Below are 27458 nucleotides of genomic sequence, written 5' to 3' on the forward strand. Positions count from 1 at the left end.
TGCCTCACACTAAGTCCGAACAGAGCCCACCCTCTGGATTCTCACACCAAGAATACCAAGGTCACCTTGTTGGTGGTGTCAGACTCAATTCGACACTGTCGAGGTTTTTTAGAGGTCGTTCGTGGTGCTGCAGAGGTCATTCGCTATTTTGGAGGAGTTCATGACCGAGGAGATCATTGAGGACGAGCGCGAAGTGTTCGTGCTGTGTTCATGTGGTGTTGCAGTCGGGTAGATCTAGCGCTCGTGGTTGCTATTGTTCGATTAGAGTGCGCATCAGAGCGTGGAGACTCTTCTGCCGTTGTTAGTACAGTTTCTCCCTCTGTACATTTATTGTTTTATACTGTAATTTTTCTCTAAATTGTATAACCGCTTATTTTGAAGTCGACTGTAAATGATTTGTTGATTCATGATTGTAATTTGGAATAGTCTTGTTCCGCTGCTCATGGAAATCCCGATTGCGATTTCCTTCAATTGGTATCAGAGCCAGGTTCTCTGATATTCTAAATTACAAATCTGAATTGAACGGTTTTTTTACAGCCGCGGTGGGTTTCTGCATTTGTAGTTAACCATTTTCTGCATTTTTGGATAAATTGATGAACGATTCAGGTTTAAATTGTCTTTTTTTGTTAAAGCTTTCATTATTACAAAGTGTTAATTGTAAGGGCCCCTGCGTTTTTGGGCGAAATGAAAATCGAGTCTGTAATTCGAAAAATTCGAGTTCGTAAGTCGTTCATGATAAAGCTTCGGCGCATGGCAATGCATTTCTCAACGAAGAAGAAGATCAACCGTTGTTCGGATCGTGTAGCCTCAGGTAAACGATCGTAGGGATTTTACTAAGCGATCATTTTGTATTTTTTTTCTAGACAATCGTATAGTATTTTCTAATTGATCGTTCAGTTAATGCTAAGCGATGGGGTAAATCATTTACCATATCGCGTGGCGTTTGTTGCACGATCGCGTAGGCGCTGGAGGTAAGCGATCGTAGTGGGAGCATGTGATGCTCGTCGTTTAGTAGAAGGCACGCACTAGACGATCGTGTAGCAAGCTTCATCGCTTCGTTACTACCTATGTGATCGCATGTATGTGATATGGAGATGCTAGCTAAGCGATCGCTTAGGCGATAATGCTTTGCGGCATCGTAGTCACTTAGACGATCGAGGAAGGTGGGCTACGTGCGGAGCGAGCTAAGCGATCGTGTACTTCAGGCTTTGTCACTTAGTAAAGGTACACGATCGTGTTGTAATGGCTAAACGATCGTTTGGATTTTTCTAGATGATCGTATAGTAATGCTAAATGATCGTTTAACTCTGGGATTGCTGGTAAGCGATAGAACGAAGGGTTAGACGATCGCGGGGTGCTTTGTACATGATGGATGGTTGAAGAAGCGATGCTTTGTCGAGTGGTTCAAGACCCGGTTCGCTTGTTTGAACCGGAGACTCCTTGTCTTTGTAATAGTTAGCTTTCCCTTTTGTGTTTTAAGGCAATTTTACCCGGTTCATCAAGTTTTATTGCTTATACATGTGATGTATGGTACTTATATGTCAAAGTGTTTGTCATATAGTTAAAAACTCACCTTAGGTTGTGCAATTACTCATGCATCATGTATTATAAATGTTATAATATTGCATGAAGAAATTACTTGAAAGCATGTGCATGCATCATGAAATATAAGAGTTATATTTTGCATGCATTGAGCATTATCATGCATCATCCTTTTATTATAAATGTTATAGTCTAAGGGTGAATGGAAGCATGTTTTGCTTGTTTCATTGCGGTTTTGTATAAGTGTTATATAAAAGAAGTAGCAATGAATGGACAATGGATTGAGCATGACACTTAGGCCATTTATAAGCATTATGAATGTCTTGCATGTGGTAGCTTTGCGTTGTGGTTGTTTCCATTTATAAGTGTTATAAAAGAAATTAGACCAAAAATCAATAATTCAGAGTTGCATGTGAACTGAAGGTGAACTCAAGTTTTTTAAAAGGGTTTTAAAATTGGATTGAGATAGACCTAAGTTCAAGTGATTCTAAAGAGTTTAGTAACTTAGGTTAATCTTTTAAAATCGGTTTAATAGGATTAAATTGGTTGGAATAAAAGATTAAATTTGTTGTAAACCTATCTATAAGGGACCTTTTGTCCAAGGCAGATTCTGACTAGGCTGGGGTTCTTAAGTTGACAGAAACTGACACCCCTACCTGGGAACCTACCTGGAAAGGTGAATTAGATAGATTTTCAATAAGCATGCGACGTTTTGGTCAAAGACTCCATTAAAGAGTTTAATGGATGATGATTAAAAGTTGTTCAACTATCCAAGGTAAATGTTACTCTTGGGAAAACCTAAAAGTCACTTAGTTAAAATCCTTAGTGTGTTTTTTCTAAGTAAACTAAACCTTAGGTTATAAAATACTCAGTGAGAGAAGGAAGCGTATCAGATATGTCTATGATTCCACTCACGTTTCTCCCTATATGTTCATACCGTGAGATTCATGCTTGGCCTCGAGATGCCCCAGGATGCATCCCCTTTCAGATGGTGTTTGCATGAGTCAATATCAAGGTAGACAGAGAGAGTATTTATAGTAAGTGGGTGAAGGGTGTGTGCCAACACGTCCTATGGTCTCTATCATTGGTTCACACCATGAGATCATTATGTACGCCCTCGAGTCGCCTTCGATGCTGCCCCCTTCGGATGGGTTTTGTGCAGTTGGTCAATATCAAGGTGAACTCCAGAAATGGATAGGGTCGCTTTAGGTTTTTCCCTAATCGAATTTTTTCCCTTCGAATTGGCCTTTTGGGATGGACCTCTAAGGTTTAAAATGGCGGGTTACACTTACGGGATATTGTTAAGTAAGTTCATGATCTCTTGGCCAAATCAATGATGGCTAGTCTTTATAGGAGCAAGAGTTGTTATGGTATTAATGACTAGTTGAGATCTTCTCAATTCAAAGGAGGGATAACTGACCTCCATTCTGCGGCTTTTGTTCTAAACCTTTAAAGCGTCATTGCGAAACTAGATGTCACACAGGGTTCATGTTAGATTTGCGAAAACCTTATTGGATGTTGTTTTGTTTTACAACGGGTATTTACTTAAAACCTAACGTTGGTCAATGTGTTTTTCTTTTCAACAACTAATTAGTATTTCTGTTTAAAGCTTTTAAAAATGACTGATTTATTACAGTGGAAAGAATCGTATGAAACAAATTTCGTGGCGAACGACCTCCATCCTACTACTCTCCAAAAGAGTAGACAAGATAGTAAATATGATTTATTGGTCTTGGAGACATGTCTGGTAGAGAATGATGATTCTGCCTGGATCCTAGATTCAGGTGCTACTAATCATGTAAGTTCTTCTTACCAAGGATTTAGTTCCTGGCAAATGTTGCCACAGGGAGAGATGACTCTTCGAGTCGGTAATGATGGGGTTGTTTCAGCTGTTGTTGTAGGCAGGCTAAAGTTATTTGTTGACAAGAAACATTATCTGTTACTAGATAATGTTTTTGTAGTTCCTCATATTAAGAAGAACTTAATCTCGGTTTCTTGTCTCATTGAACAAGACTATACCGTCTCATTTTCTGAAAATAAAATGTTTATTTTCAAGAATGGAATGGAGATTGATTCTGGTTCAATGGAAAATAACTTATATGTACTAAGGTCGTTAGTCATAAAAGGCTTGTTTAACACTAAAATGTTCAGTACGGCAACAACAGCCTAAAGACCAAAGGTTTCTCCAAAGGAAAACGTCCATCTTTGGCATCTAAAGTTAGGTCACATCAACCTCAATAGGATTGAGAAGTTGGTGAAGAGTGGACTTCTAAAGAGTTTAGAAGAAAACTCTTTGTCGGTATGTGAATCATGCCTCGAAAGCAAGATGACCAAAAGACCTTTTACTGGAAAAGGTTATAGAGCCAAGGAAGCCTTGGAGCTTGTACATTCAGACCTCTGTGGTTCGATGAATGTTAGAGCTCGAGGTGGGTATGAATATTTCATCTCTTTCATAGATGATTATTCAAGGTTTGGGTATCTTTTCCTAATGCAACGTAAGTCTGAAGCTCTTGACTAGTTCAAAGAGTATAAGGCTGAAGTTGAAAACTTGTTAGGTAAGAAGATAAAAACACTACGATTTGATCGTGATGGAGAGTATATGGACCTCCAATTCCAAAACTATGTGATAGAACATTGGATTGTGTCCCAACTCTCGGCCCCAGGTACACCTCAGCAGAATGGTGTATCAGAAAGGAGAAACAGGACCTTGTTGGACATGGTTCGATCTATGATGAGTTATGCTCATCTTCCAGACTCGTTTTGGGGTTATGCAGTGCAGACTGCATGTTATATCCTGAACAATGTTCCTTCAAAAAGTTTCTCTGAAACACCTATTGAGTTATGGAGAGGCTGCAAAGGTAGTTTACGCCACTTCAGAATTTGGGGCTGTCCGGCACATGTGCTGGTGACTAACCAAAAGAAGTTGGAACCGCGTTCGAAAGTTTGCCTCTTTGTAGGCTATCCTAAGGAAACGAGAGGAGGATACTTCTATGATCCAATTGAGAACAAAGTGTTCATTTCCACTAATGTTATCTTCTTGGAAGAAGATCACATGAGGGATCATAAGCCACGAAGTAAGTTCGTTTTACGTGAGATCTCAAGTGAGACTAAGACTGCTGAGGGTTGAACAAGAGTTGTTGAATAGGCCGACAGATCAACAAGAGTTGTTGAGGTCGGAACGTCTAGTCAACCAGCTCAAGAGTTGAGACTGCCTCGACGTATGGGAGGGTTATGAACCCACGGGATCGCTACATGAGTTTGACTGAAGCCCATAACGTCATTACTAATGATGGGGTCGAGGATACATTGTCTTTTAAGAAAGCAATGGAGGATGTTGACAAAGATGAATGGGTTAAGGCCATGAACTAGGAAATGGAGTCTATGTACTTCAATAACGTCTGGAAGCTTGTTGATCCACCTGATGGGATCAAACCTATTGGGTGCAAGTGGATCTATAAGTGAAAGAGAAGTGTAGATGGAAAGGTGCAAACCTTTAAGGCTAGACTCGTGGCAAAGGGTTATACCCAGGTTGAGGGAGTTGAATATGAGGAAACTTTCTCACCTGTTGTCATGCTAAAGTCTATCAAGATTCTTCTGTCCATAGCCACATTTTATGATTATGAAATATGGAAAATGGACGTTAAGACTACCTTTATGAATGGTAATCTTGAGGAGACCATCTATATGACTCAATTAGAGGGGTTTGTAGTTTCAGATCAAGAGCAAAGAGTTTGCAAGCTTAAGAGGTCCATTTATGGGCTGAAACAAGCATCTCGATCTTGGAACATCAGATTTGACACTGCTGTTAAGTCGTTTGGCTTTGACCAGAAAGTTGATGAGCCTTGTGTTTACAAGAAGATCATCAACAGCTCAATAGCTTTCCTGGTACTGTATGTGGATGATATCCTACTCATTAGAAATGATGTAGGATATCTTACTGACATTAAGAGTTGGCTAGCTGCCCAGTTCCAAAGATTTGGGTGAGGTGCAGTATGTTCTCGGGATCCAGATCATTCGGGAGCACAAGAACAAACGATTAGCCCTATCTCAGGCATCATACATTGATCAAATGTTGATCAGGTACAGGACTTAGGATTCCAATAGGGGTTTGTTACCTTTCAGGGATGGAAACGTTCTGTTTAAGGATCAATGTTCTAAGACACCTCAAGAGGTTGAAGAGATGAGACAGATTCCCTATACTTCTGCTATAGGAAGCTTGATGTATGCAATGTTGTGTACTAGACCCGACATTTGCTATGCAGTAAGGATTGTCGGTCTGTATCAGTCCAATCCAGGATTTGATCACTGGACGGCAATCAAGAAGATCCTCAAGTATCTTCAGAGAACAAGGGACTAGGATACATGGACTCTGACTTTCAGACCGATCGAGATTCTCACAAATAGACATCGGGGTCAGTGTTTACTTTGAATGGAGGGGCTATAGTTTAGCGAAGCATCAAGCAAGGATGCATCGGACTTCACTATGGAAGCCTAGGGACTTGTAAAGCGGCTAAAGAGGTTGTTTGGTTGAGGAAGTTCCTTACATATTTGGAAGTTGTTCCAAATATGGATTTGCTTATCACTCTTTATTGTGATAACAGCGGGGCTGTGGCAAATTCGAAGGAGCCTCAGAGTCATTGTCGAGGTAAGCACATAGAACAGAAATATCACCTGATCAAGGAGATTGTGCGTCGCGGTGATGTGATAGTCGAGCAGATCGCATCGGAGTAAACGTTGCTGATCCCTTTACAAAGGCCCTCACGGCTAAAGTGTTCAAGGGTCACCTGGAAAGTCTGGGTCTGCGAGACATGTGGCTTCTTGTCTAGGGCAAGTGGGAGATGATACTGGGGTATGCCCTAGTTTATTGTATATTGTATATTTTTATATCACATTGTACATTAGTCTCCTGAGTCATTAGGACAAGTGGAAGATTGTTGGGATTGGTGTCCTAATTCTCCCGGAGTCTTGTTGTTTTGTAAAGATACACATTGTTCAAAGAATAAAATAAGTGTTATTTAATTCTAGCATTTACTCATATCCAATAAACAAAGCCTCTTGGTTATCTTATGTGAACTTAAGCATGTATATGTGATATACAAGTGGATCATGCTTTAAGTGATAACTTAAATAGGTCTATAGTATAAGGATTAAGGTGGGATACCTGATCCTGGTGACACTACGGATAAGACCCGCTTTGTAGAGGTTTGCAAGTGTTGTAAACTACTACAAATGGTAGATCCTGACCATTCGTGTGGAGACGTGGAGTGAGGGTGTCCTATACAAAGAGTCTGTATAATACCTGGACCATGAGATGACTAGACTCTGTATATAACGCTGTTGATACTAGAGACTTGCATCTTACCTAAACGACCATAGGTGACACGACCTCAATCCTGAGTGTTTTGGAAACTCTTACTTTTGAGGTCAGTCCTTTGATTAGTATGGGTGAGAGTGGCCAGATTGCCAACTCAACATGCCTACCTTTTTGGAGACTTGTCTGATCTGGGAGCTGGGAACTCAATCCACAAGATGGAATTCACTCCTTTCCCGAAGCAGGGATAAGTAGAGAGATTGCTCCTTTAAGGGCTGATTCCGGGGCTTGAACATAGTGGCCACAACTTCTCTTTGGAAGAGTAGACTCAGTCATAGTAAGACTATGACTTATGTTCATTAGAGGGATCAGTGGTACTTAAAGAGACAGATGTAACTACAGGGGCATAACGATTATTGGCCTAGCTGTACTTACGAGCGATCTGTGAAAGGTTGTCAGCCTGTTGATTTGGTTAAGATGGATACATAATAATATCCTGTAGTGAGGAAAGTTCCAACTGTCGGTCTTTAGTGGATGCTTGTGGGAACGCGTAATTTTGATGTTCTTGAAATAAGCATGTGGACAAATATGGATAATGATGAATGCAAGCTCATGTTGCCATAAACTTGTTGACTTGGAATGGAAATGGAATGTGGATGATGTGTTATGCTTATTCAGAATTTATGCGATACTACTTCTAGATGTATGCGTTATTAATGGAATGCTTGTAGTATGCTATGCGTTGTCACAAGTTTCCTTGCATTGAAACCAAGTATAATTCCAGTGCAAGTTTCTCAGAGTGATCCGAGGTCGAACACAGGGATTTCTTAGTTAATGCGTTACGTTCGTGATATATCGACCAGGGGTTTTTCAATTAATAAAAGTTATGTTTATACAGGTATTTAAAGTTGCGGTAAAGTAAAATTGTGCGATAAAGTAAAGTTACGATAATAAAATAAAGTGCGATAAAAGTAAACCTAAGCTATTATGATACAAGATACAGGATACATGATACATGATACTGAGTTTGAGACTGACTGTGAAGATTATACAAAGGGTCGTATTATGCGGTGGCAAGTCTTTATGTATGAAACAAAAATAGAAAAGATAACTAGTATAAACATCGAAAGTTATTAATTGCGTTAAAGACATAACTATGGTTTCGCTTTCCTTTGGCATACATCTCTCGGTGATCGACCGTGTTCCCACATCTCTGTGGTGAAATAGGGATGAACGTAATGAACGCAAGGTTGTTTCCATCTCTGGAAGTACTTCTCGCTTTAGTTAATGCATTCTTCCAACCTTCTCTCGACAGGAGGAATGGCATCTTCACTTCTGCTCTCACAGGTGAAGATGTCGTCTAGCATGCTTTAGCTAAACATGTTTATTTCCTTAACACAGATTAATTTACTTGTTAGATTCATGCTAATTACCAGGGGATTAAGAAAACATCATGGAGAAAGCAATTCATGGAGGAACGAAAATAGACAGAAAGATGGAGATGGAAATAATCATGACATTCAATACTAATATTTAGCGTCTGATACATGGTGTGAATGATAGACTAAGAAGACAAATACAATTGATGATAAAGAGATAGAAACAAATACAGAAGAGTGCCAACGTCTTGACACAGATCTGGATGGTGGATTTTCTTATCGATGTATGGAATGGATGAAGAGAAGAGCTTCCATCTCGGGTTTGCTCGTCCAGTAGAAATGACCTTGGTACAGAGCTTCAATGGCAAGGATTGAAAGGATTTGTCCTGAGACTCACCTCTTGTCCTTGTCTCTTAAATCTTCCCGGATCTTCTCTGATTAGGCTCTTCAGACCAGTCTTTCTCTCAATATACAAATATCAAAATATGCCCGTATCAAGTATATATTCAAATAGAATTTCAAAAGCTATTTATAGGCTCAGCTTTGACTCTCTGCAGTGTGGACCCCACTTTATTGTTATGGCGGCTTCTGAAATGGTGGAATGAATATTTCTTTTGTTACGCAATCAATCCCGTCAGGAATGCACAACGGTCAGCTCCCCTATTTTCTCTCTTAATCCCACGTAGAGAGTGGGTGGTTTTCACGCAGAAGATATTTTTTGGTTTTGTTTTTCTATCTTCTTCTACATAGAGAAGAAACGAGAAAATAAAAAAAAATTTAAAAAAAAAAAAAAAAAAAACTTCTGTAATTTTCCCTAGTAAAAATCTCCCTCTCTCAAACTCTCTCCCTCTTCTAAAATTCTGCAAAGCTCATACCTCTTGCATATTCTCACCCTACCCTAGGGAGAATACAAAGGACGACTTTGTGGTGGTGCCCTCACTGACACGTTTGTGATCATTGTGGAGAAGGGATTTCGTGAAGAAGATTTGTGCTCTTCAAAGGTACGAATTTCTTCTCCCTTTTTTCTTCTCTTTAAACGCATGTTATAAGTTTTTCCAATTAATGCATAATTTAATGTCTGAATTATGTAATTTCATTGTATTGTGTAAAAAATTGAAAATTGGGTCGATCCTCACTTCCACTACGGAACTTCACAGTTCCTTCAAACACAAGTACAAAGGAGTGACGTAAGCAAAAGGTTATACATCCTTATTTTTAAAATCTAGATCAAGCGACATTTCAATCGTGAAATTTTGGTCTGTTAACGTAAATAGACTAGACTTTTCTATGTTAGTCTTTTGTGTATAAACTTTATAGAATTTGTCATGGTAATGATGACATTTGATTCAACAATGCACTCAAATTAACATGGTATTCCATACAAAAATTCCAGTATGTTCCAAACTTGACTCTCTAAAGAAAAGAAGAATGATTAATTCAAATTACTATAAAGTCTTGAGCATATGAGAGTTGTCTAGATTGAGGGGAAGGAAACTTTTTGACTAAAAAAAGGAAGAAAGGAAATGATAGGGATTAGGGAATGGTGAGAGTTTTATGTTTGTTGGCTATAATTATGGTTTTTGAATTCCCCATTTTGCATAAAGTAATTAAAAAGTTGAGTGCGTTTATGACAACCACAAGTTTATTTTTTGTTGCTGCTCAAAGTCATGGTCTTTGTCTTCGTCTTCGTCTTCTTTACCACCAATAGAATGATGCACCAAATTGTGGATTAACATCTTTCTAATTTCGAGTTTTATAAGATTCAAAAAATGAAAAAAAAAAATGTTACGTACATATTAATTTTCACCATGTATTCCATTTTTGTTGGCATGTTTATATTTCTATATCGTATTGTTATTTACCTAAAGGTTGGATATCGATATTTCAATAAATATAGTTTTTTTTTTCCTGTATTGAATCCACAATCGTTTAAAATTTGTGTTGGATTATGTGTTTTGAGAAGACACAACATCCTTTTTAAAACTTTTTTTTTTTCTCTTCAGACGGTTGTTAACTGTGTTTCTTATTTTTCTTTTTACTTTTGTATATTAACAATTGATTTTGTTTCCATTTTCTTATACATTTATGTTTTGTTTAGTTACTATGAAGAGTCGTGACATTTATTTTTTCGTTTTATGAAGCAAAGAAATAGAAAGTGAAAATTAATTTATTTTTAGAAACATACATTTTTAGACCTTTGGCTTTGAGTCGTTACAATTTTGGTTCTTAAGTTTTGAACTTAATTTCAAGTTGGATCTCTAAATTTCAAAATATTACAATTTTACCTTTGAAATTTGCATTTTTTTTTTAATTTGATCCCAAATTTAATTATTTATATTTTAAACCTTGATTTTTTTACTAAATACTCACTTTCTGTCATTAGTGTTCATGTCTATTAATTAATTTAAAAGAATATTTTTCTAATGGGCTTTGAATATATATAATTATAATAAGTTTTGGGGAAAAAACAACATTAAAAAAGAGTTATTTTCAAATATAGGAAAATTGATGAGCTTATTTATAAATATAACAAAATGTCACTATAGACAGTAATAGATGTCTATTAGAGACTATTTGATTTAAGGTTTTATAGATGTCTGTGAATAAATGATGTTTGGGAAATTAAGATGGATGTATTTGGTTGTAGATGGGAAATGCTATCAGCATTTTATACGAAAAAATTACGTTTGTATTTAATTTATAAAATTATGTATGACAATCTTATATAATTGTAGTAGATTGATTAATTAAAATAAATATTATTCAATATATTGATAAAAGTTAAATAATTAAGAATAAATAATTATTTTAGTTTTAAATATTTGAAAATTAAGTAATTTATAATCTAAAAATTAATCAATTAATATATTAAATGAACATCAATTTAATTATAATCTAAAATTTAATCATTTTTATAATTAATTAGGTTCGACAATAGTAATTTTAGTTTTAATTAAATAATATAATAAAATATATTTTAATAAACAATATATGATATATATGATATATTAATAAAGAATATTAATAAGTAATACAAAAAGAGTTTTATATGTTTATAATGAAAGATCAAATTGAATTAACCTCGAAAAATAATTGCTTGATTAAAAAAAAGTGATCAATTATTATTATCGAAAATAAATGTTTATACTAAATAAATTTAACTCATCCTAGTTTACTGATTAAATATATTGAAGATATTGTTAGCTAATTAATTAATTGTTTATGTAAAAAAGTAGTTCATACATTTAATAAATTTTTATTGTAAAAATAAGTAGGTAAATATTTTAATAGATTATTATTGATTTATTAAAATAAATATTTATATTAATTTTGTTTAAATTAATGTTAATTAATTAAATAATTAACTATATTTAAAATGAAATTATATATAAAAAGATAATAGATGAAAAAAAAGATCCACAATTTTGGAAGGAAAATGAAATTTTTGTGTATAGAAAATGAGGATGTCTGGATTTTCCAGTCAAAGTTTTGAAACCTGGAAAACAAATATGAATTTTGTATGTTTGTATCAATTATCATACAGAAAACCCTCCAATCAATTGATTTCTCAGTGTTTATCTATCATAATAATATAGACAGTAATATTTTATTATATTTAAAAATATTTTTAGTAATTTTATCTTTAAAATAATTACCTTAAAAAACTCCGTTTAATTATCCCATTAAAAATCACAATATTAATTTTTTTCTTTTGGGGGAAAGGGTCCTGGCTAAATTTATAATTTAACGGTTTTAACAAAACGGAATTAGCACCATAATCAACGTATTGCATTTGCAATGGAGCCTCGAGGGACAGCGAGGGCAGAACGCCGCCGCGATAGCCGCTGTACGGCGGGTTATTATTGGTTTTGGTCAACCATGCCTTTGGGCCGGCGGTTTTGCCATTGACTTTTGTTGTGCATCTTTCGGAGCCGACGTGGCAGATTACGTTAGCAAATGACGTAAGTTCGCTGGTGGAGGATTTTTTTCTTTTTTTTATTTTTTTTTCTTTTTTTAATTTTTCAAACCAAATTAAAAAAACAAACTGATCTCCTCAAACAATTGGACGAACTTTTGAATGGTGGGGCCTCTTCTCCAGTTGACCATGACTTTTCTTTTTCTTATCTTTTTTCCTTTCTTTTTTTAATTTGGATGAAGTGAATTTCGAATTTAAATAAGAATATTATTCTTAAATTATACTTCATAATGAAATGTATAATAATTATTGTAATGCATTTTATATTTTATATGACTCTCTTGTTTTTTTTTTTTTAATTACCTTATTTTCAATATTAAAACACATCTCAATAAGTACATCGAAAAGACAATACAAAGGTAGTTGAACAACTCTACCAAATAATTCAAGACAAATATCACCGACACTTAATTCATTTCCCTCGTCGGTATCTCCTTCTATTCCATCTCGCCCGCCTCCCGTTAATGACTCTCTTGTTATTAGTCTTATAGCTTCGCAATTTTTTATGATTGAAATGTGGCGGACTATTTGTGCGATATATAATCTAGCTACTTACCATTTTACTTTTACTTTATTGTGGTGAATAAAAGACTCTCATTTGAAAGATGACTCCCAACAAAAATTTCATGGGATTGGTATATGATTAGTTTAACCTAGCAAAATATATATCCATTCCCATGTTAATGAACTTGATAAAAAAAATATATCAAGACTTTAAGTTGAAGGTCTATAATGCCCCTTATTTTCCTTCAAATAATCCTCACCCCCTTGAACTAAGGAAGAAGGGATCAACCACAGGATGTGTGGGGTTTCTTAAACTAATAATGATAATAATATTAGTAGGGATGGCAAGATTTTACCATCTTCTATATATGAATCTTTTTGAGAGATGATAAATTAGAAAGAAAGCCTTAAAATCTTAACACTTCAATATAATTGTTAGACCTAAAACCACCTAAGAGAGAGGTTCTCATTCCTTCTTTGCTCTACCTCTTTCACAAAATATTAATGATAACACATATCGTTGATAGTAAAATTAGCCAATAAAATTCAACTGATTTTCACGTACTATGACGGTAAATTTGTAAATTAAAGTTGAGGGAGGGATCACTTGCAAAATAATCAAAATAACAAATCAGTGTAGTGTTTACCACAGACACTCAATACTTAAATTAGTTTTCACCACAAGGATCGGGGCAAGTTTTTAGGAAAGAAGATGAATTTAATATGAAGCTATCGTATTCTATACATAGTGGGACTAAACCTCGAGTTTCCTCAATCCCTTTATGAATAGGACTCGAGAAGGTTGGATAAAGTTTGAGTGGAGGGAAAACCAGTTGAGGCTGGCTAGTCTCACCCTCGAACCTACAAGGTCAAGGTATGCCTTTTGGATTGAATGGTCCAATTGACTCTAGTTGTGGGCTTGCAAAGGGCAAGCTCCAAAAATTGGGCAGGGGCTTTTTCAGCCAAATGGCCCAATTTTCTCATCCACTCACTAACAGTCATGTCTCGGTGGATTCATTTGAGATGAGACAATTTTCTCTTTATCCTCGAGCTTTATTTTCATCTCTTGGTCTTTCTCATAGGTTCAGAATTCCCTATAATATTTCCAATAATTATTGTTTAGTTTTATACTGTTGTAAGATAGAGAATTGAACCTTTAACCTTACGAAATAACTTGTATCATATACCACCAAAATATGTTTGGATATTGGCCTATTCTTTTCCTTGTTACAACCATTAAGATCAAAGTGGTTAAACGGCGAAATAGTGTATATTTTCATGTACGAGTGTGATCTAGACCATAAATATGAAACATAACGATCTAACAGAGGATATATGCAGAATCATGTATATCCTTTTTATCTCGCTACAATTATTCAAGTCAAAGTGTTTACACAACAAAATAGTACATTCTTTCGTGTATGGGTGTGATCTAGACCATAGATATAAAACATCACAATATAATGGTGGAGAGATATGTTTGAATGAAAAATGATATCATTTTCTTCATTACAACTATTTGGATCGAAGTGGTTACGTGATGAAATGACATATACTTTCATCCATGGACGTGATCTAGACCATATATATGAAACATCATGATCTACCAGTGCAATCATGTTTGAATAGACAATCACGTCTTTTGTCCTTTAAATTTTTGCAAATTATTATTTTTTTTTTCTTTCTCTTAAATAGTTATAACTATTTAAACAAGGTAAAAATTACGAAATTAATTAGAATCCTTTTTTATTAAAAAAATCTATGTACTAAAATAAAAATGTAAATTTCATATGCATTGTGGGACTAATAAAATAAACATATGCTAAAACTAATTAATATAAGCTTAAAAACACTAAAGTTAGGGTTTTTTTTTCCTTTCTAACATACTTTATTTGTTTTATAACTTTTAAAGAAAGATATATGTTTACCAAAAATTTAGAAAATGATGTTCTCATTCAAAATTTTCCAATTTTCAACTATATATGTGCCCAAGAAGAACCCATTTGTAAATAAGAGGACCAAAAAATACATGTTCTCTTCCCTTCTTATTGAAATTGTATGGTCTAAATTTAAAATGGCAGGGTTTCACATTTCCACACAATTGCATGATTGGAATACAAATAAGGTTGGCTTCTTGTTCATAAACATTTCCACACAATCTTCTTATTGGGTTTTCATGTCCAAGTTCTTTTGGTTTGAGTTAGATTCTTCCTAATCTAGACAAACCACTTTTGTGGAATGGTTTCTTTTAAAGACCAGAATAAAAACTTCTACTGTTTGAAAACTCTATCAAACACGCTATACGTATTTTTCTTTTATAAGCTTTGAACTACAAACAAATTGAACATCCCTTCAAAATAACTTTTTAAGCACTCAAAAAATAAAATTTTAGAATATTTGAAAAGTCATTCCCAAATACCACTAGAATTCAAACATGTCAAATCTTGTGGTATATATATTGAATTATATGTACAACTCAAATGATGTCGCATTATGCCACAATTCGCTCCAACAAATTATTCAATTACCATTTCCTATGCAAATTATATCTCTTAAATAGCACGCCAATTTGATTAGGTTCAATTAGTTAATACATATATTTTCGTCAAAAAGGTAAAATGGTCGAGACGAATTTTTCGTACGCATTGATTTAGTCGTAGATTGAATTGAATCAATATCGATTGCCCATGGAAGGGGTTGGGTTTTAGGGAGAATAATAATGTTGAAGTGAAATGGACATATATTTAGTTGCAAAAGTCTACTCAGAGTCATCTGTTATGGCATACCCCACAAACTTCATATTCTACACTTTGAAGCTCTTCATCTTTCATTATATTAAGCATTAGCTTTGAAGCTTCCTAAGTTTGGAGGAAGGTCAGTGGGAAGCTGCCTGTCAACCTAAACTCACTCCATATTTTTGCTATTCTCTATTATACCACAACAATTTTTTTTTTTTTTTTTTAATATCTGAAAATTTTGAATTCAGTTTCAAAAGCAAAAGTGTCACTTTGTTTTTGTTTCTCCGTTTCCAAATGTCTTACAATAGTAACCAGCACCTCACTATGTCGGAGAGCGATCTTTTCGAGAAGCCGGGGTTTGAGTTTACAAACTGGATGTTCGATGGGTGGCTGAATGAAACCTCTTCGTCTCTGGCCGACTCGGTGATGTACCCGGTTTATCAAGAGGGAGAGGTTGATGAGTTTGTTGGGAACACCATTCACCAAGGAGAGCCTAGCAACAGTAAGCACATAACTCTTATTACATTTTAGATTTTAGCTTTCGTATTCTGAATTGATTAGGAGGAATCTTCCTACTAACCACCATTAAAAATCTTATTTTTCTGGAAGGAGAGTCCCTAATATCTCTTTTTTTCTCTCCCCTTTTCGCATTTCTCTTTCTACTTGTCAAAAACTTAATGGAATCACCAATGAGAGGTTGTGGTCTCAATTATGATCTTGAATGGTGTTTGTAGGAGACAGTGGGAGAGAGAGGGAAGTTGGAGAAAGATTTGCATTCAAGACAAAATCAGAAGTCGAGATTCTTGATGATGGTTTCAAGTGGAGGAAATATGGGAAGAAGAAGGTGAAGAACAGCCCAAATCCAAGGTAAGAAAATAAAAAAGACTAGTAGTGTCCTTAATTGAACATTCAATTCTGTCCTAAGATAACGTGAACACTAAGAAAATATGATCCAGAAACCCAATGAAAATAAGTGGGTTTGTGCAAGTTGTTAATCTGAATTGGCTTAACCATCAATGAAATGCAGGAACTACTACAAATGCTCCGTCGAAGGCTGTCCGGTGAAGAAAAGAGTGGAAAGAGATCGTGAGGATCCGAAGTACGTGATAACGACATACGAGGGTGTTCATACTCATGAAAGTTCTTGATATTTGTTTATTTTTACATCAAATCTTCTAATGTTTAATGAGAAAATGTGGATTTACTGTGGAGAAATTGAAACAGAGTATGAAAATCAATGTTGGGTAGAAGTTCTAGCTTCAATAGGTTGATGTTGTCTGGTCTGGAGTTCTGTGGGGGGTAGAGGCCCCAAACCAAACAGCATCATATTCACTGTTACATATATATTGATGACAGATTTTTTTATCGAATACATATTGATACAGATTGAATAGCTGAATGAAATCCTTTCATCGTAGCCCATAGGTAGGAATCAAACTCGAAGTTACGTGGTCGAGATTAAAGAACATGGTATAGAAAATTTGTTAACCTAAAAATGCATAGATATACAAACAAATGGCTCTGGAATAAGTCAATATACAACAAAGTAATCTTTTGAAGACACTGAAAACTTTTGATTTGACAAATTCCTTTACAAATAAAACAAAAGGAAAATACCATTGGGAAACTCTGATTTATAATACAAGGTCAAGCGATCGATCAACTACAACGTATATGTAGATTAATACTTTGGTTCAAGATCACAATATCTGGGTTTCTTTTATGTGAACTCGAAGCCAATGACTTAGAAATCATTCCCTCGTGTATATCAGAGGAAATGCTCCACAAGATATCGCCGGCCGGAGCTTTGGTACCGAGTGACGAAAATTGAACGATTGCTTTCGATTTGGATAATGGGAGCTTGAAGTTTCTACCCATTCCACTCGAAAGCAACCACCGGGATCCCGATTGCTGCTGCATCGTGGTTCCCCAGAATTGCATCTTATTAGGCACAGAGTTTACACCCAAAAGATGAATAGCAGAGATTTTAAATGCACGAACGAAGTGTCCATCTGCTTTCTGCTGGCTATGGTTAGTTTCATGACTGTCTTCTTGTGCTTGCAATGGCTCATTCCCATTGTTGGCACTGCTCATTTCACTGGCTGTGTCACGAGCTGTGTTGATAAAAAACCTCTCAACCTCCATTACACACATCATCGGGCCGCCAACTGGTTCGTAATCACGTAAGTGATCTCTAAGTTGCACCATCAGAGCCACCACAAGCTTGTTCCCAAACAATCCCAGCTCATTGCTGGATATCCCAGAGTTTATATCTTTCGATAGTCTTTCAATTATATCTGCATAGTTAGCACCATGAGCCACAAGAGTCTTCATAATGTGCTGACCATTTTTATCATCGTCATTAATGTTACCAGCGTCAAGACTTAACCAGTGCTCCAATGTTATTGAAAGTTCCATCAACCCAACAACATCACCTGCTGTATTGGGGCGATCCATAAACTGCAGTTCCTTTAATCCTTCCAATCTACAAGAACTGTCCGAATTGGAATGCCTCCGTCCACGGGCTGGCAAACAATGAAAAGGGCGGGCACTGATCCGTGCTGGTGTCTCATCATTTGTCAAGCCAGATTGTATTCTTAATCCTTCTATTAAGAGGGTTTCCATCTTTTCCATTGCCAGACATGCTAGATCATCAGGTGACACAAGGTCTTGATGCATCTCGGAATTCATAAGAGACTGAAGACTACTATCTTTTTTACAAGATGGTAATCCTTCGAGGTCTTTCCTTTCACAGCATGAAACCGAACTACACAATACATTATTCTCGATCATAGGCTCTCTGTGACAGAAAGAAGATGAGTCAGGAATTTGGCAGGATTTGAGATAATGAAAAACTCACGAATTACAATTCAAAAGTTTAAAAATTAAATCTATATTGCAATTGCTGACCTCTCAAGCAATGTTGTGCTACTGCTGGGAGAACATTCCGATACCATTTGCTGGAGAGTTTTCCCGGTTATATTGTCCAATGGCATCAACTTTTTAGCCAGTGTCGAAAGGTTTTCAGTTCCTGCTAATGCTAAATTCTGTGCTATCTCCATAATATCATGACCCAATTCAGCAGGTAGAACAACTGGTTCAGAACATTGAATGACTAAACTCTGTCCAATGCTAGTGTTCTGAGAGAGCCAAGGACTCATGGACCGCAAAAATCCGCCACCGTTCATCTTAAGAAATGCACCGAAACCTTCTCCAAGTAAACATAACTTTGGTGGCTCTTCTTCTAGGGGCAACTCAATAGGGCTCCCAAATCCACTTGAACTATAATGTGGAGAGTGCTCAAAATCTCTCTCGTTTAAGCCCCATTCTCTCATTAAATGTTCCGTCTCCAAGTCCTCAAGAATTTTGGCGTTCCTTCTATTTCTCAAGGACTGATGCCCCTCCTCTTGTACTTCTTCAGCAACATAAATGGAAGAAAAATCAAAATCCTCATCTTGATTTTCAGAAGCAAACTCCATATCAACACCTCCAAAATCCTGCCACTCTTCTGTAGCTGAACAATCCAATAATGGATTGCCAAAAATTAGGGATTCCTCCTCAAATTCTCTCAATAAACGCTCTCTAGGAGACAATATATCAGGATCTGAAAACCTCGCAGAACCATGCTCCAACCCCAGCATCTTTAGGAAATCACTGGCCACTGATTCATAAGAGTCGTCTAGGCTAAGAGATTTTCTAGCACAATTCTCCTTGGCATCCATAACGTTTTCACATTCGACAAGCTCGCCAACAGCTAATGGAGAATCAGTCTCCACCGACCGTGAGGTCCACTTGAGATCAGAATCTGAACTCAACTCATCTGAAGCAACTTCTTCCACCTTTAGTGTTAGGTTATTCTCTTCATATTCGAAGTCATCCCCTGTAGTATCATCTACATGAATATCGCAAACTGCATCCTTCAACACGATGCTTGACTTAATCTCAATGGCAACTTTGTCGTCTTTTATGATCTCATCATCCAAAGAAATAGTTTCTTCTTTGGAGCCCTCAGTAGTCTGATCAACTTTATCCAAGCTATCTTCTGTCCCAGCTAATTCTATCCCACATTCAATAATGGAAAACTCACCAGAGTCATAATTACCTCCACCAATTACTTCATCAGACTTGTGTTCCTCATTAGATTTTAATTCGAGCTGCTCAGCCAACTCAGAACCTGAATGCTCTGACTTATGCTGGCCTGCCTCATCCATCTTACTATACAAAAGGTTAATCGACTCAGAGAGCTCCACGTTTGGATTTAGTTCGTCGAAAATTCCTGTTTTGAAAATCTGAGTAGAGGTAATAGATCCATATTCTAGATTATGTGAATTATTTCCATCTGGATTTGGGAGCCCGTTAAAATTAGTAGAATTAAGGTGTGCATCATGGTTAGAAAGCCTTGACTTATGGTGCAATAACTTCAGGAGTTGGACAACATTTTCAGGACCGCTCAATTTCATTGGATCATCCTTAGTTACTAAAAAACTGAAACTGACATTCAGGCTAGCACCTCTCGCGTTGCCTGCAAGTCGAAAGCTGGTCGACCAATTCCCAGAACATTTATCCCCCTCAAGCTCCTCCAAGGTAAGAGGTAAAATCCTTGTGAGGTCAACCCAATGCTTGCCAAAATCAAGCTGTGGTGCTCCAAGCATAGAAACATAGATCAAGTAAAGCTTAGGGTCATATTTCGCCGAGTGATTAGCCAAACTTTTCCCACCATATATCACACATTTGTGAATCAAAGTCTCGTCAAATTCCGCCATGCCTTGGAAAACCTTAGACGGACGAGTTTGCAAAACCTCATCCTTCCTTTTCCAATGCACACTTAAACTATAACCATTGAAACTTGAAGGCAAACCTTCTATGGAATGAACCTTGAGATAGAATACACAGTTGAACTTTCGATGCCGAATATGGGTAAGAGCTTTCAAAGATTTCTTCCAGTTCCATGTAGATGATGACCTTCTTTCAGTTTCATCCACCAATGATTCCCCATCCTTATGATATCGCTGGTTGAATCTTGATCTTGATTCAGCCAAGTGGGATCCTGACCGTCCATCAGGTGGACAAAAAATTGAGTTTGTGTGGCCCTTGTGCAAGTACAAAGCTTTACTTATTGCCTCAATTTCCTCAAGCAACCTTCCCCCATCAGATTCCCCTAACCCATCACCATTCTCAGACTTCATTTTTCATCAGAATCCCCTCACCCCACAATCTGCTACTTGTTTCAATAATCTCATCATAAAAACCTCCACAAATAAAAGGGTTCCCAGTAACTCTGGTAAGCCACTGAATCCACAACACAAAAAAAGAAAGGGGAACATAAAGAAAGTAAAAAGGAATTCAATATCATCATCAACAATAAGAAAACCCCATGATCAAACACCATTCCCCTTTATCAGAAATCACAATCAAATCCATAAGTTCAATAGAAAAACAAACAGAAAACAACATAATCTAGCAACCCCAATCCAAATAAGCAAGAAAGAGAATGAAACAGTACCAAAATTCAATAATTTGGGCAGCTTCTCCACGAAAAAAGAGAAAGTAAACTGTCGCAACCCAAAAGAAGTAGATAGAGTAATAGATTAATCGCTCAAAACGGGAAGAGGGAAGGCGAAAAATAATCAAGCACTGAGCCCAAAATCAATCTGGGAATGGAGCATATTCTTTCCCGGTGGATAGTACATATTTTTTCAGAGGAAAAGCGTGAAAGATATTAATACCTTGTCTTATGTGCCAGACGGGAACTTGGAATGGTAAGAAATTTAAAAATTGAATATTCGATTTAGGATTTCATTTACAGTGCGAGTGAATTCAGCCGAATCCGCAAAAGGGGTTCACAGAATTGAAAGCTGAATCGTTGGATTGGCAGATCGGGAAGATCAAATGGGTGAAAGAGAAGAAGAACCCGCGTGGCTCTTGATTGTGGAAATGAAATCTAACCAACAACCCCGCCTACCTTCCATCCTAAAGTTTCAAGCTTTACATAAATGTCTGTTTTTGTTTTTTTTTTTTTTCATTTTAAAAAAAAAAAAAAAAACGTTTTTCCTATACATTTGACTATTAGTTTCTAAGTTTGACACTCACTTTTAACCTTGATTTTTTTACTAAATACGTCTTTTCAGGATTGAATATTCATTTTATTTAATTTAATTTCTAAATTTCGAAATTTATACTTTTAACTTTGATTTTTTTTTAAATAATCATTTTAAGTTTGTTAATGTTTATTTAATCAATAAAAAATAATTATGAAGTGAAATTATAAATTCCATTTTAGTAATGATGAAAAACAATGAAATTTAATTAATTATAATTCTTTTAAAGAAAATTATTTTAAATGACAAAACTGTTTAAAATATTTACAAATAATAGCAAAATATCACAGTCTATCTCTATCTATTTCGAAATTTTGTTATATTGATAAAAATTTTGATTCATTTTCCTATATTTAAAAACGATCCTTCTTTTAATCCTTTTAAATTAATTAATAGATATTAAAATTAAAGTGAATATTTAGTACAAAATTAAAATTAAAAGTGTAAATCTTGAAATTTAATGATGAAATTTAATGTAAAATTGTAATATTTTGAAATCTAAAAATCAAATAGAAACTAAATTCAAAACATCTGAAAACAAAGTAAACTTTCCCTTTTTTTTTTAACCTTTTTCGACCATTTTTTTTCCTCATTTTGAAGTCAATCACAAAACTAATAATTTTAATTATATATGTTGAGAGAATTGAATGCGTCTTCTTTTCATGTATTAAACTATATTCGAATTGATGTTTGGGTATACTAATTTTATTTTATCACAAATTTTATATTAAAAATTAGATTATGTGATTTCTTTGTTCAAGTTAAAACCAAAAGTCAAATATGGGAAAGCATTCCTTCCAAAAATATATATTTATAGGAAGGCATGCGTTGCACTTTTTATTTTAAAAAATTGAAAAACTTTTATTAAAATAATTGAGAAAATAAATTGTTTGTATGAAAAAAAATAATGACAATCAATAATGATTATCATAATTCTCATACAATTTTGAGACCAAAATATTTAATACTAAAAAAATGGTTAAAATTCCAAAGCTAAAATGTCAGATTAGATAATTTTAGAGAAAACACATTAGGAGTGAGGATGAAAAAATTGCAAAATATCGCCAAAATCAAGGTATCGATAGGAAATCAATGGATAACATCGTTTTAATTGTGAATCGCTGAAATATCAGCAATATATCAAAAATATCGTCGATATCACCGACAAGGCCAAGTTTAACCTCTTTTTTTTCTTTTTCTTTTTTTTTTCTTTTTCCTCTTTTTCCTCTTTTTCTCTTTTTTTTTTTTTTTTCCCTTCTCACAAATTGAGAAAAATCAATGGGACATATGGGGTTTAACAATTTTTATTAGGTTTTGTCATTTATAACATTTTAGTATCACCTTTTTTCAAAACAAAACAAAACAAAAAAGGGACATTTCCTAAAATAAAATGATCAAGGGCGTTGATCATTTGTGTTATTCAATCACAAAAACCTTTTTAGTGTCGAGCACTTTTTTTCTTCTTTTTTCTCGTTTAGTAAAAACCTTGTAGGTGTGGAGGATTTAATGGTTGTGTCTTGAAAAGTACTACCATGGCCAAAATGTTAATATAACTAAAACACACAGACTAAGAGAGTACTTTAATACATATGTGATGTTAATATTCATTTGATTAAAAGATTAATGGAACATAAATTAATGGAAGATCAATTAGAAGGTTGAATTTGAGAGATTTAATTAATTCAGAAGAAATTGAATGAGAGAGTCAGCGATCCAATCATATTAACTTTAAGAATGAAAAGTCAATTATATTTATATTAATGAGACTTATTTTCATGAAACAACAATGAAAGGCCAATTAATCCATAGCCATCCATGAAGGGGCAAGTTTATCGATTTTAAAAGGCAAGAAAATGATCCTAACTTAGGCTGGTATAGTGCTCGTACTATCCACCCCGAGGTCCGAGATTTGATCCCTACACTTTAATTATGATACCTTTGTCAAAAAAAAAAAAAAAAAATTGCAAGAAAATGATTATTGAAAAATATTGATTAAAAAAAAATTGCCTTCGAGAGAGATTGCGACTACCCCCGTAAGGAAGTCTCGAAAGGTTTTTTTTCTTTTTCTTTTTTCCTATATGGAAATTGTATTGAAAAATAATATAACTTCTAAAATGAAGTATGGTATTTTTACCTATCTTATGAATGGTCTATTGAATAAAAGATTTTAAAATAGGGTTGTTTTCAAATAAAGAAAAATGAATTTATTTATTTTTAAATATAACAAAATGTCATTAATAGACTGCTATAAACTTCTATTACTGAATAGTCATAGGAGTCTATCGCTCAATGATAGAAGTCGATCTTTCCCTTATAGACAATGACATTGTGTATATATATATATATAATAATCTACCACCTTTTTTTATTAGAAACCAATTAGAGATTAATAACACCAAGACCTTCCAATTTTAGGTTAGAGGTTTTTTTTTTCCTAAAGTGTTGAGAGGTTTTGAAGTTTGTTGATGTTGAATAAATTTGGTCCCGTTTACTAATTCGTAATGAAAATTAGTATAATTGTAATAGGAATCTATCAATAGATTAATCATGATGAACCACAATCACAGATATAATTGAATTTTTTTTTTTTATCACGTTTACTTAGAATCATGAATTTATTACATTTCCTGTTATTGTTACCATTATCATTACCATTTAGAGTCTCAAATAGTAATGATAATAATAAATGTGACAAATTCATAATTCACATGTTGTATCAGTAACAATAACAATAAATTCATAATTCACATGTTGTATCAGTAACAATAACAATAAATTCATAATTCACATGTTGTATCAGTAACAATAACAATAAATTCATAATTCACATGTTGTATCAGTAACAATAACAATAACTATAATGGTAACAATAACAATATCAATATCAAGATAATTTTCAAATGCAATTGGACTGAACACCCACCACTCGTCAATTAATTTGCATTTCTTTATTACAAATTTGGAAGTGGGCTCAATGAGTCAATATGTCAGTAAACACAAATAAACAATACTAAATATAATTGAATGAGACCCACTTTTCGGATTACCAATAATTTATTATGTTTCCTTGAGTGGATGTGGCCTTAATTCAGATCTTTTTACCCAAAGAAATAAGCATAGAACTATGAATGGAAGTGTAAGATTCAAAATCCGTTCAAACAAAATATCAGATAGATATGCATGAATGACAATGTTGAATAGATTTAAGTATACTTGTGTTCAAAGTTGAGAATTGTTTGCAAGTTGTTCTTGATTTTTTTTTTTTTATATATGCTTTTAGAACAAAAAAGGTAGTCTAATAAGTCTAAGTAAAGGCACAAAAGCGACCGTTCATCAATCAATATTACAAAATCATTTTCTTTTTTTTTATTATTTTGTAGAAGATTTTGCCCAAAAACAAAATAAAATTGAATTTCATCAGGTGGCTAGGCTAACACTATATCAAAGAAAGAACTATAAATTTAGAAATATTTTGAACATTGCTCTACCTTCTTAGATAACATTAAAATGCATAATACGTAAAAAATTGAAGCTTTCCAACTTCAAAGTCAAACATAATAGGACTGGAGTATCAAAATTCAATGTAATGACTCTATACCTATCTTGTAACATAGTTAAGATATACTGATTGAGTTATCGAATGTTACATTTCCAAGTAACTATTGAGAAGAAACTAATTCATGAGATGCTCAAAGAGAAACAACAAGAATTTTAGAGAGTTGTGGGGCTTGGGGTGGCAAGGTTTAATGTCTTCCTGGTTATGATTTTATCTTGATTTCGTTGGATTGAAGTCCCTTTATGAGATTTTAGGGTCTCCCTTTTTATGGGGATTTGCTTTATGCCTTTGTATATTTTTTCATTTTGTTCAACGAAAGCTCGGTATCTCACTCAAAAAAATGAAATGTTCAAAAAGAGGATGGGCATATCAGTCTATAAAAAGCATAAATGATCTTCAGAAAAAGGAAAAAGATACTCTTGAACGAAGGCTAGATTTTTCCTTTCAATGGTAGGAAAAGTTTCTAAATACCAATCAACGCATGGATGGTCTCAGATCAGATAACACAAAGAATGCACCTTAAATGCGATTGCACCACCAATAATCCTCAAGTTATACTCTTTATATTGACTCTAAAACAGTGGAGATGAATGCAGCTCACTAGGAGCATGATGCTCCACTATGGCACATTCTCATGTTGTTATCAGATTACCCAATAGAAGTCTCATCAAAAGAAGGATCATACAGCAGATATTAACAGCTAATTATGTGCAATTTGCTTGAACAGAGAAGGAAGTTCAGCTTGAATAGAACAGAACTACTACAGATACTAAAACTAATAAGTTTCTAATAAATTCTGTGGTTCTGTAACAATGGCTCTTTTGAGTGAGTTCTACAGAGAGAAGAACCCCACTATTAGAACACAGAAACCTTTTTTTTTTTTTTTTTAATAGAATCAACAACTCTCCTTGAGAAAGACTGAAAAAATACAAGGGCATCCAGAAAAGCAAGCCCACAAAAGCACACTCTCTAAAAAAGGGATTTTCAACTAACTGAGATGTTACCTAAGGAATAATTACACAAAAAAAAATTTAAGAATAACTTAGCCCAAAAAGAAACATGAAACCTCATTAAAGAGCTGACTCACTAGGGTCCTTTTCTAAACCTCTAAAGACCCCCTTGTTCCTCTCCCTCAAGCATCCTACAATAAACCACAAAAAACGACATTTCTCGCTAAAAGGCAGATGGAGGAGGAACTTCCTGGTCCTCGAGAAACTTTTCAATTAATAAGTCATCTTCATAAGCTGATCTAGTTGAATTTCTATCAAGTAACTAAAGTTCAGAGGTTCTTCAAATAGTTTAAATCTCAATTAGCAAAACGCTCCATTTGTTCTAATAGCGGTGAAGTCAAAAGGGTGCAGGTATGCTGATTCTAAGAATGGCGAATTACAATTAGACATGGTTTTCAAGTTCGTAAAAGCCACAAATTAGATAAATGTGTGTGTAATTGCAGGAATCAATGAATTCAAGCATACCATCAACAAGGAAGCCTATCTTGATTCTTAACTCCCATCAGCTTTCATGGAGGAATGAACCAGTGTTTCCTCTTCCAAGAAACGCTTCAACTTCTTATCAACCAAATGCTCCTGTCAATTGGAGTATATATCAGATCACCACAAAAGAACGAATGATGAGATTTACAAGACCTAGTAGTAATCAAAGTTAGTTCAAAGACATACCGAGAGGCAAGCTCTGTATTTCTGCCACTCGGAGTCGCAGGGTTCTTCATCCCAATGACCTTTTACAAACTTCTCTGAGTACCATCTGCAAATTAGAAACCGGAAATCGGTAGAACAACGCCTAGGGGTCCGAAGGAATTAGGGTTTAAGAGAGGTTTAGGGAATGAATGAAAATGGAAACGAACCGATTGAAACAATTGTGATACGCAGCCCTGAGATCAGCACACCGCGATGTTGCAGAAGCGGAGCTTTTGCTCTCTTTCTTGATGCCCATAGATTGAGATACTACCACTCCATCAAATGGCCGTCGGCGAAGCAGCAGCAGCCTGAACGACGCGTCGGCTCTTGGAATTTTCTCGGCCAACGGAATCGCTTCTTGTGCTCGTGCCTTTATACCATACCCATTTCATTTCAACGCTTACTTTTTCGTGGGTTTTGTACCATAACCAAATTTTGGGAGAAAAATTAAATTCGTCATTGTGTTTTTTTAAAATGAGGTATTTTTTACTCTTTTTTGACAACAAATTCGAGTAAAGTTATCATAACAAACTCGTCCACGCGAAAAAGTTTGTCTCACTCTGGTTCTATTTCTTCTATCTCTTCCTTTCTTCACTTACAGATCGTTCTCCTCTCTCGTTCTCACATTCTCGCACTCTTATTCTCTTGCATTCTAAT

At 34.9% G+C, this 27458-nt stretch overlaps 3 protein-coding genes across 9 annotated transcripts; 1 reads left to right on the forward strand and 2 right to left on the reverse strand.

The window, feature by feature from the left end:
* The first annotated feature begins 14725 nt into the window (after positions 1-14725).
* LOC120075369 (putative WRKY transcription factor 50) lies at positions 14726-16843 on the forward strand. 3 transcript variants are annotated; one of them, XM_039028694.2, is made up of 4 exons: positions 14726-14837; positions 15759-15952; positions 16185-16317; positions 16478-16843. In XM_039028694.2, exons 1-4 carry the CDS (start codon positions 14818-14820, stop codon positions 16596-16598), a joined length of 468 nt encoding a protein of 155 aa, XP_038884622.1. In that variant the 5' UTR covers positions 14726-14817; the 3' UTR covers positions 16599-16843. The 3 variants fall into 3 exon arrangements, with proteins under 3 accessions (XP_038884622.1, XP_038884624.1, XP_038884623.1); XM_039028696.2 differs by lacking the exon at positions 14726-14837 and adding an exon at positions 15198-15586; XM_039028695.2 differs by lacking the exon at positions 14726-14837 and having other exon boundaries at positions 15594-15952.
* Positions 16844-16930: 87 nt separating this feature from the next.
* LOC120075368 (protein PLASTID MOVEMENT IMPAIRED 1-RELATED 2-like) lies at positions 16931-20636 on the reverse strand. Its single transcript, XM_039028693.2, has 2 exons — positions 18361-20636; positions 16931-18250 (listed from the first exon to the last, which is right to left on the reverse strand). The coding sequence occupies exons 1-2, from the start codon at positions 20634-20636 to the stop codon at positions 17110-17112; spliced, it is 3417 nt and encodes a 1138-aa protein (XP_038884621.1). The 3' UTR covers positions 16931-17109.
* Positions 19017-27412, reverse strand: LOC150030047 (uncharacterized protein At4g33100-like). 5 transcript variants are annotated; one of them, XM_090310126.1, is made up of 4 exons: positions 26969-27412; positions 26784-26868; positions 26580-26690; positions 19017-20739 (listed from the first exon to the last, which is right to left on the reverse strand). In XM_090310126.1, the coding sequence occupies exons 1-3, from the start codon at positions 27055-27057 to the stop codon at positions 26607-26609; spliced, it is 258 nt and encodes an 85-aa protein (XP_090166252.1). In that variant the 5' UTR covers positions 27058-27412; the 3' UTR covers positions 19017-20739; positions 26580-26606. The 5 variants fall into 5 exon arrangements, with proteins under 5 accessions (XP_090166252.1, XP_090166253.1, XP_090166250.1 ...); XM_090310127.1 differs by lacking the exon at positions 19017-20739 and adding an exon at positions 23271-23464; XM_090310124.1 differs by lacking the exon at positions 19017-20739 and adding an exon at positions 23271-23469.
* Positions 27413-27458: the final 46 nt, after the last annotated feature.

The sequence above is a fragment of the Benincasa hispida genome, unplaced genomic scaffold (genome assembly GCF_027475165.1).
Source record: "Benincasa hispida cultivar pf3 unplaced genomic scaffold, pf3_genome.v1.1 HicScf662, whole genome shotgun sequence".
Classification (NCBI taxonomy): domain Eukaryota; kingdom Viridiplantae; phylum Streptophyta; class Magnoliopsida; order Cucurbitales; family Cucurbitaceae; genus Benincasa; species Benincasa hispida.

Excerpts from the sequence above, each read along its gene's own strand:
- LOC150030047 (XM_090310126.1), bottom strand. The coding sequence starts at position 27,057 with ATGGGCATCAAGAAAGAGAGCAAAAGCTCCGCTTCTGCAACATCGCGG. Across the intron at positions 26,869-26,968 it reads TATCACAATTGTTTCAATCG|ATGGTACTCAGAGAAGTTTG; the intron begins GTTCGTTTCCAT and ends TCTAATTTGCAG. Across the intron at positions 26,691-26,783 it reads AATACAGAGCTTGCCTCTCG|GAGCATTTGGTTGATAAGAA; the intron begins GTATGTCTTTGA and ends TCCAATTGACAG.
- LOC120075369 (XM_039028694.2), top strand. The coding sequence starts at position 14,818 with ATGATTGGAATACAAATAAG. Across the intron at positions 14,838-15,758 it reads ATGATTGGAATACAAATAAG|TAACCAGCACCTCACTATGT; the intron begins GTTGGCTTCTTG and ends GTCTTACAATAG. Across the intron at positions 16,318-16,477 it reads AAGAACAGCCCAAATCCAAG|GAACTACTACAAATGCTCCG; the intron begins GTAAGAAAATAA and ends AATGAAATGCAG.
- LOC120075368 (XM_039028693.2), bottom strand. The coding sequence starts at position 20,636 with ATGAAGTCTGAGAATGGTGATGGGTTAGGGGAATCTGATGGGGGAAGG. Across the intron at positions 18,251-18,360 it reads AGCACAACATTGCTTGAGAG|AGAGCCTATGATCGAGAATA; the intron begins GTCAGCAATTGC and ends TTTCTGTCACAG.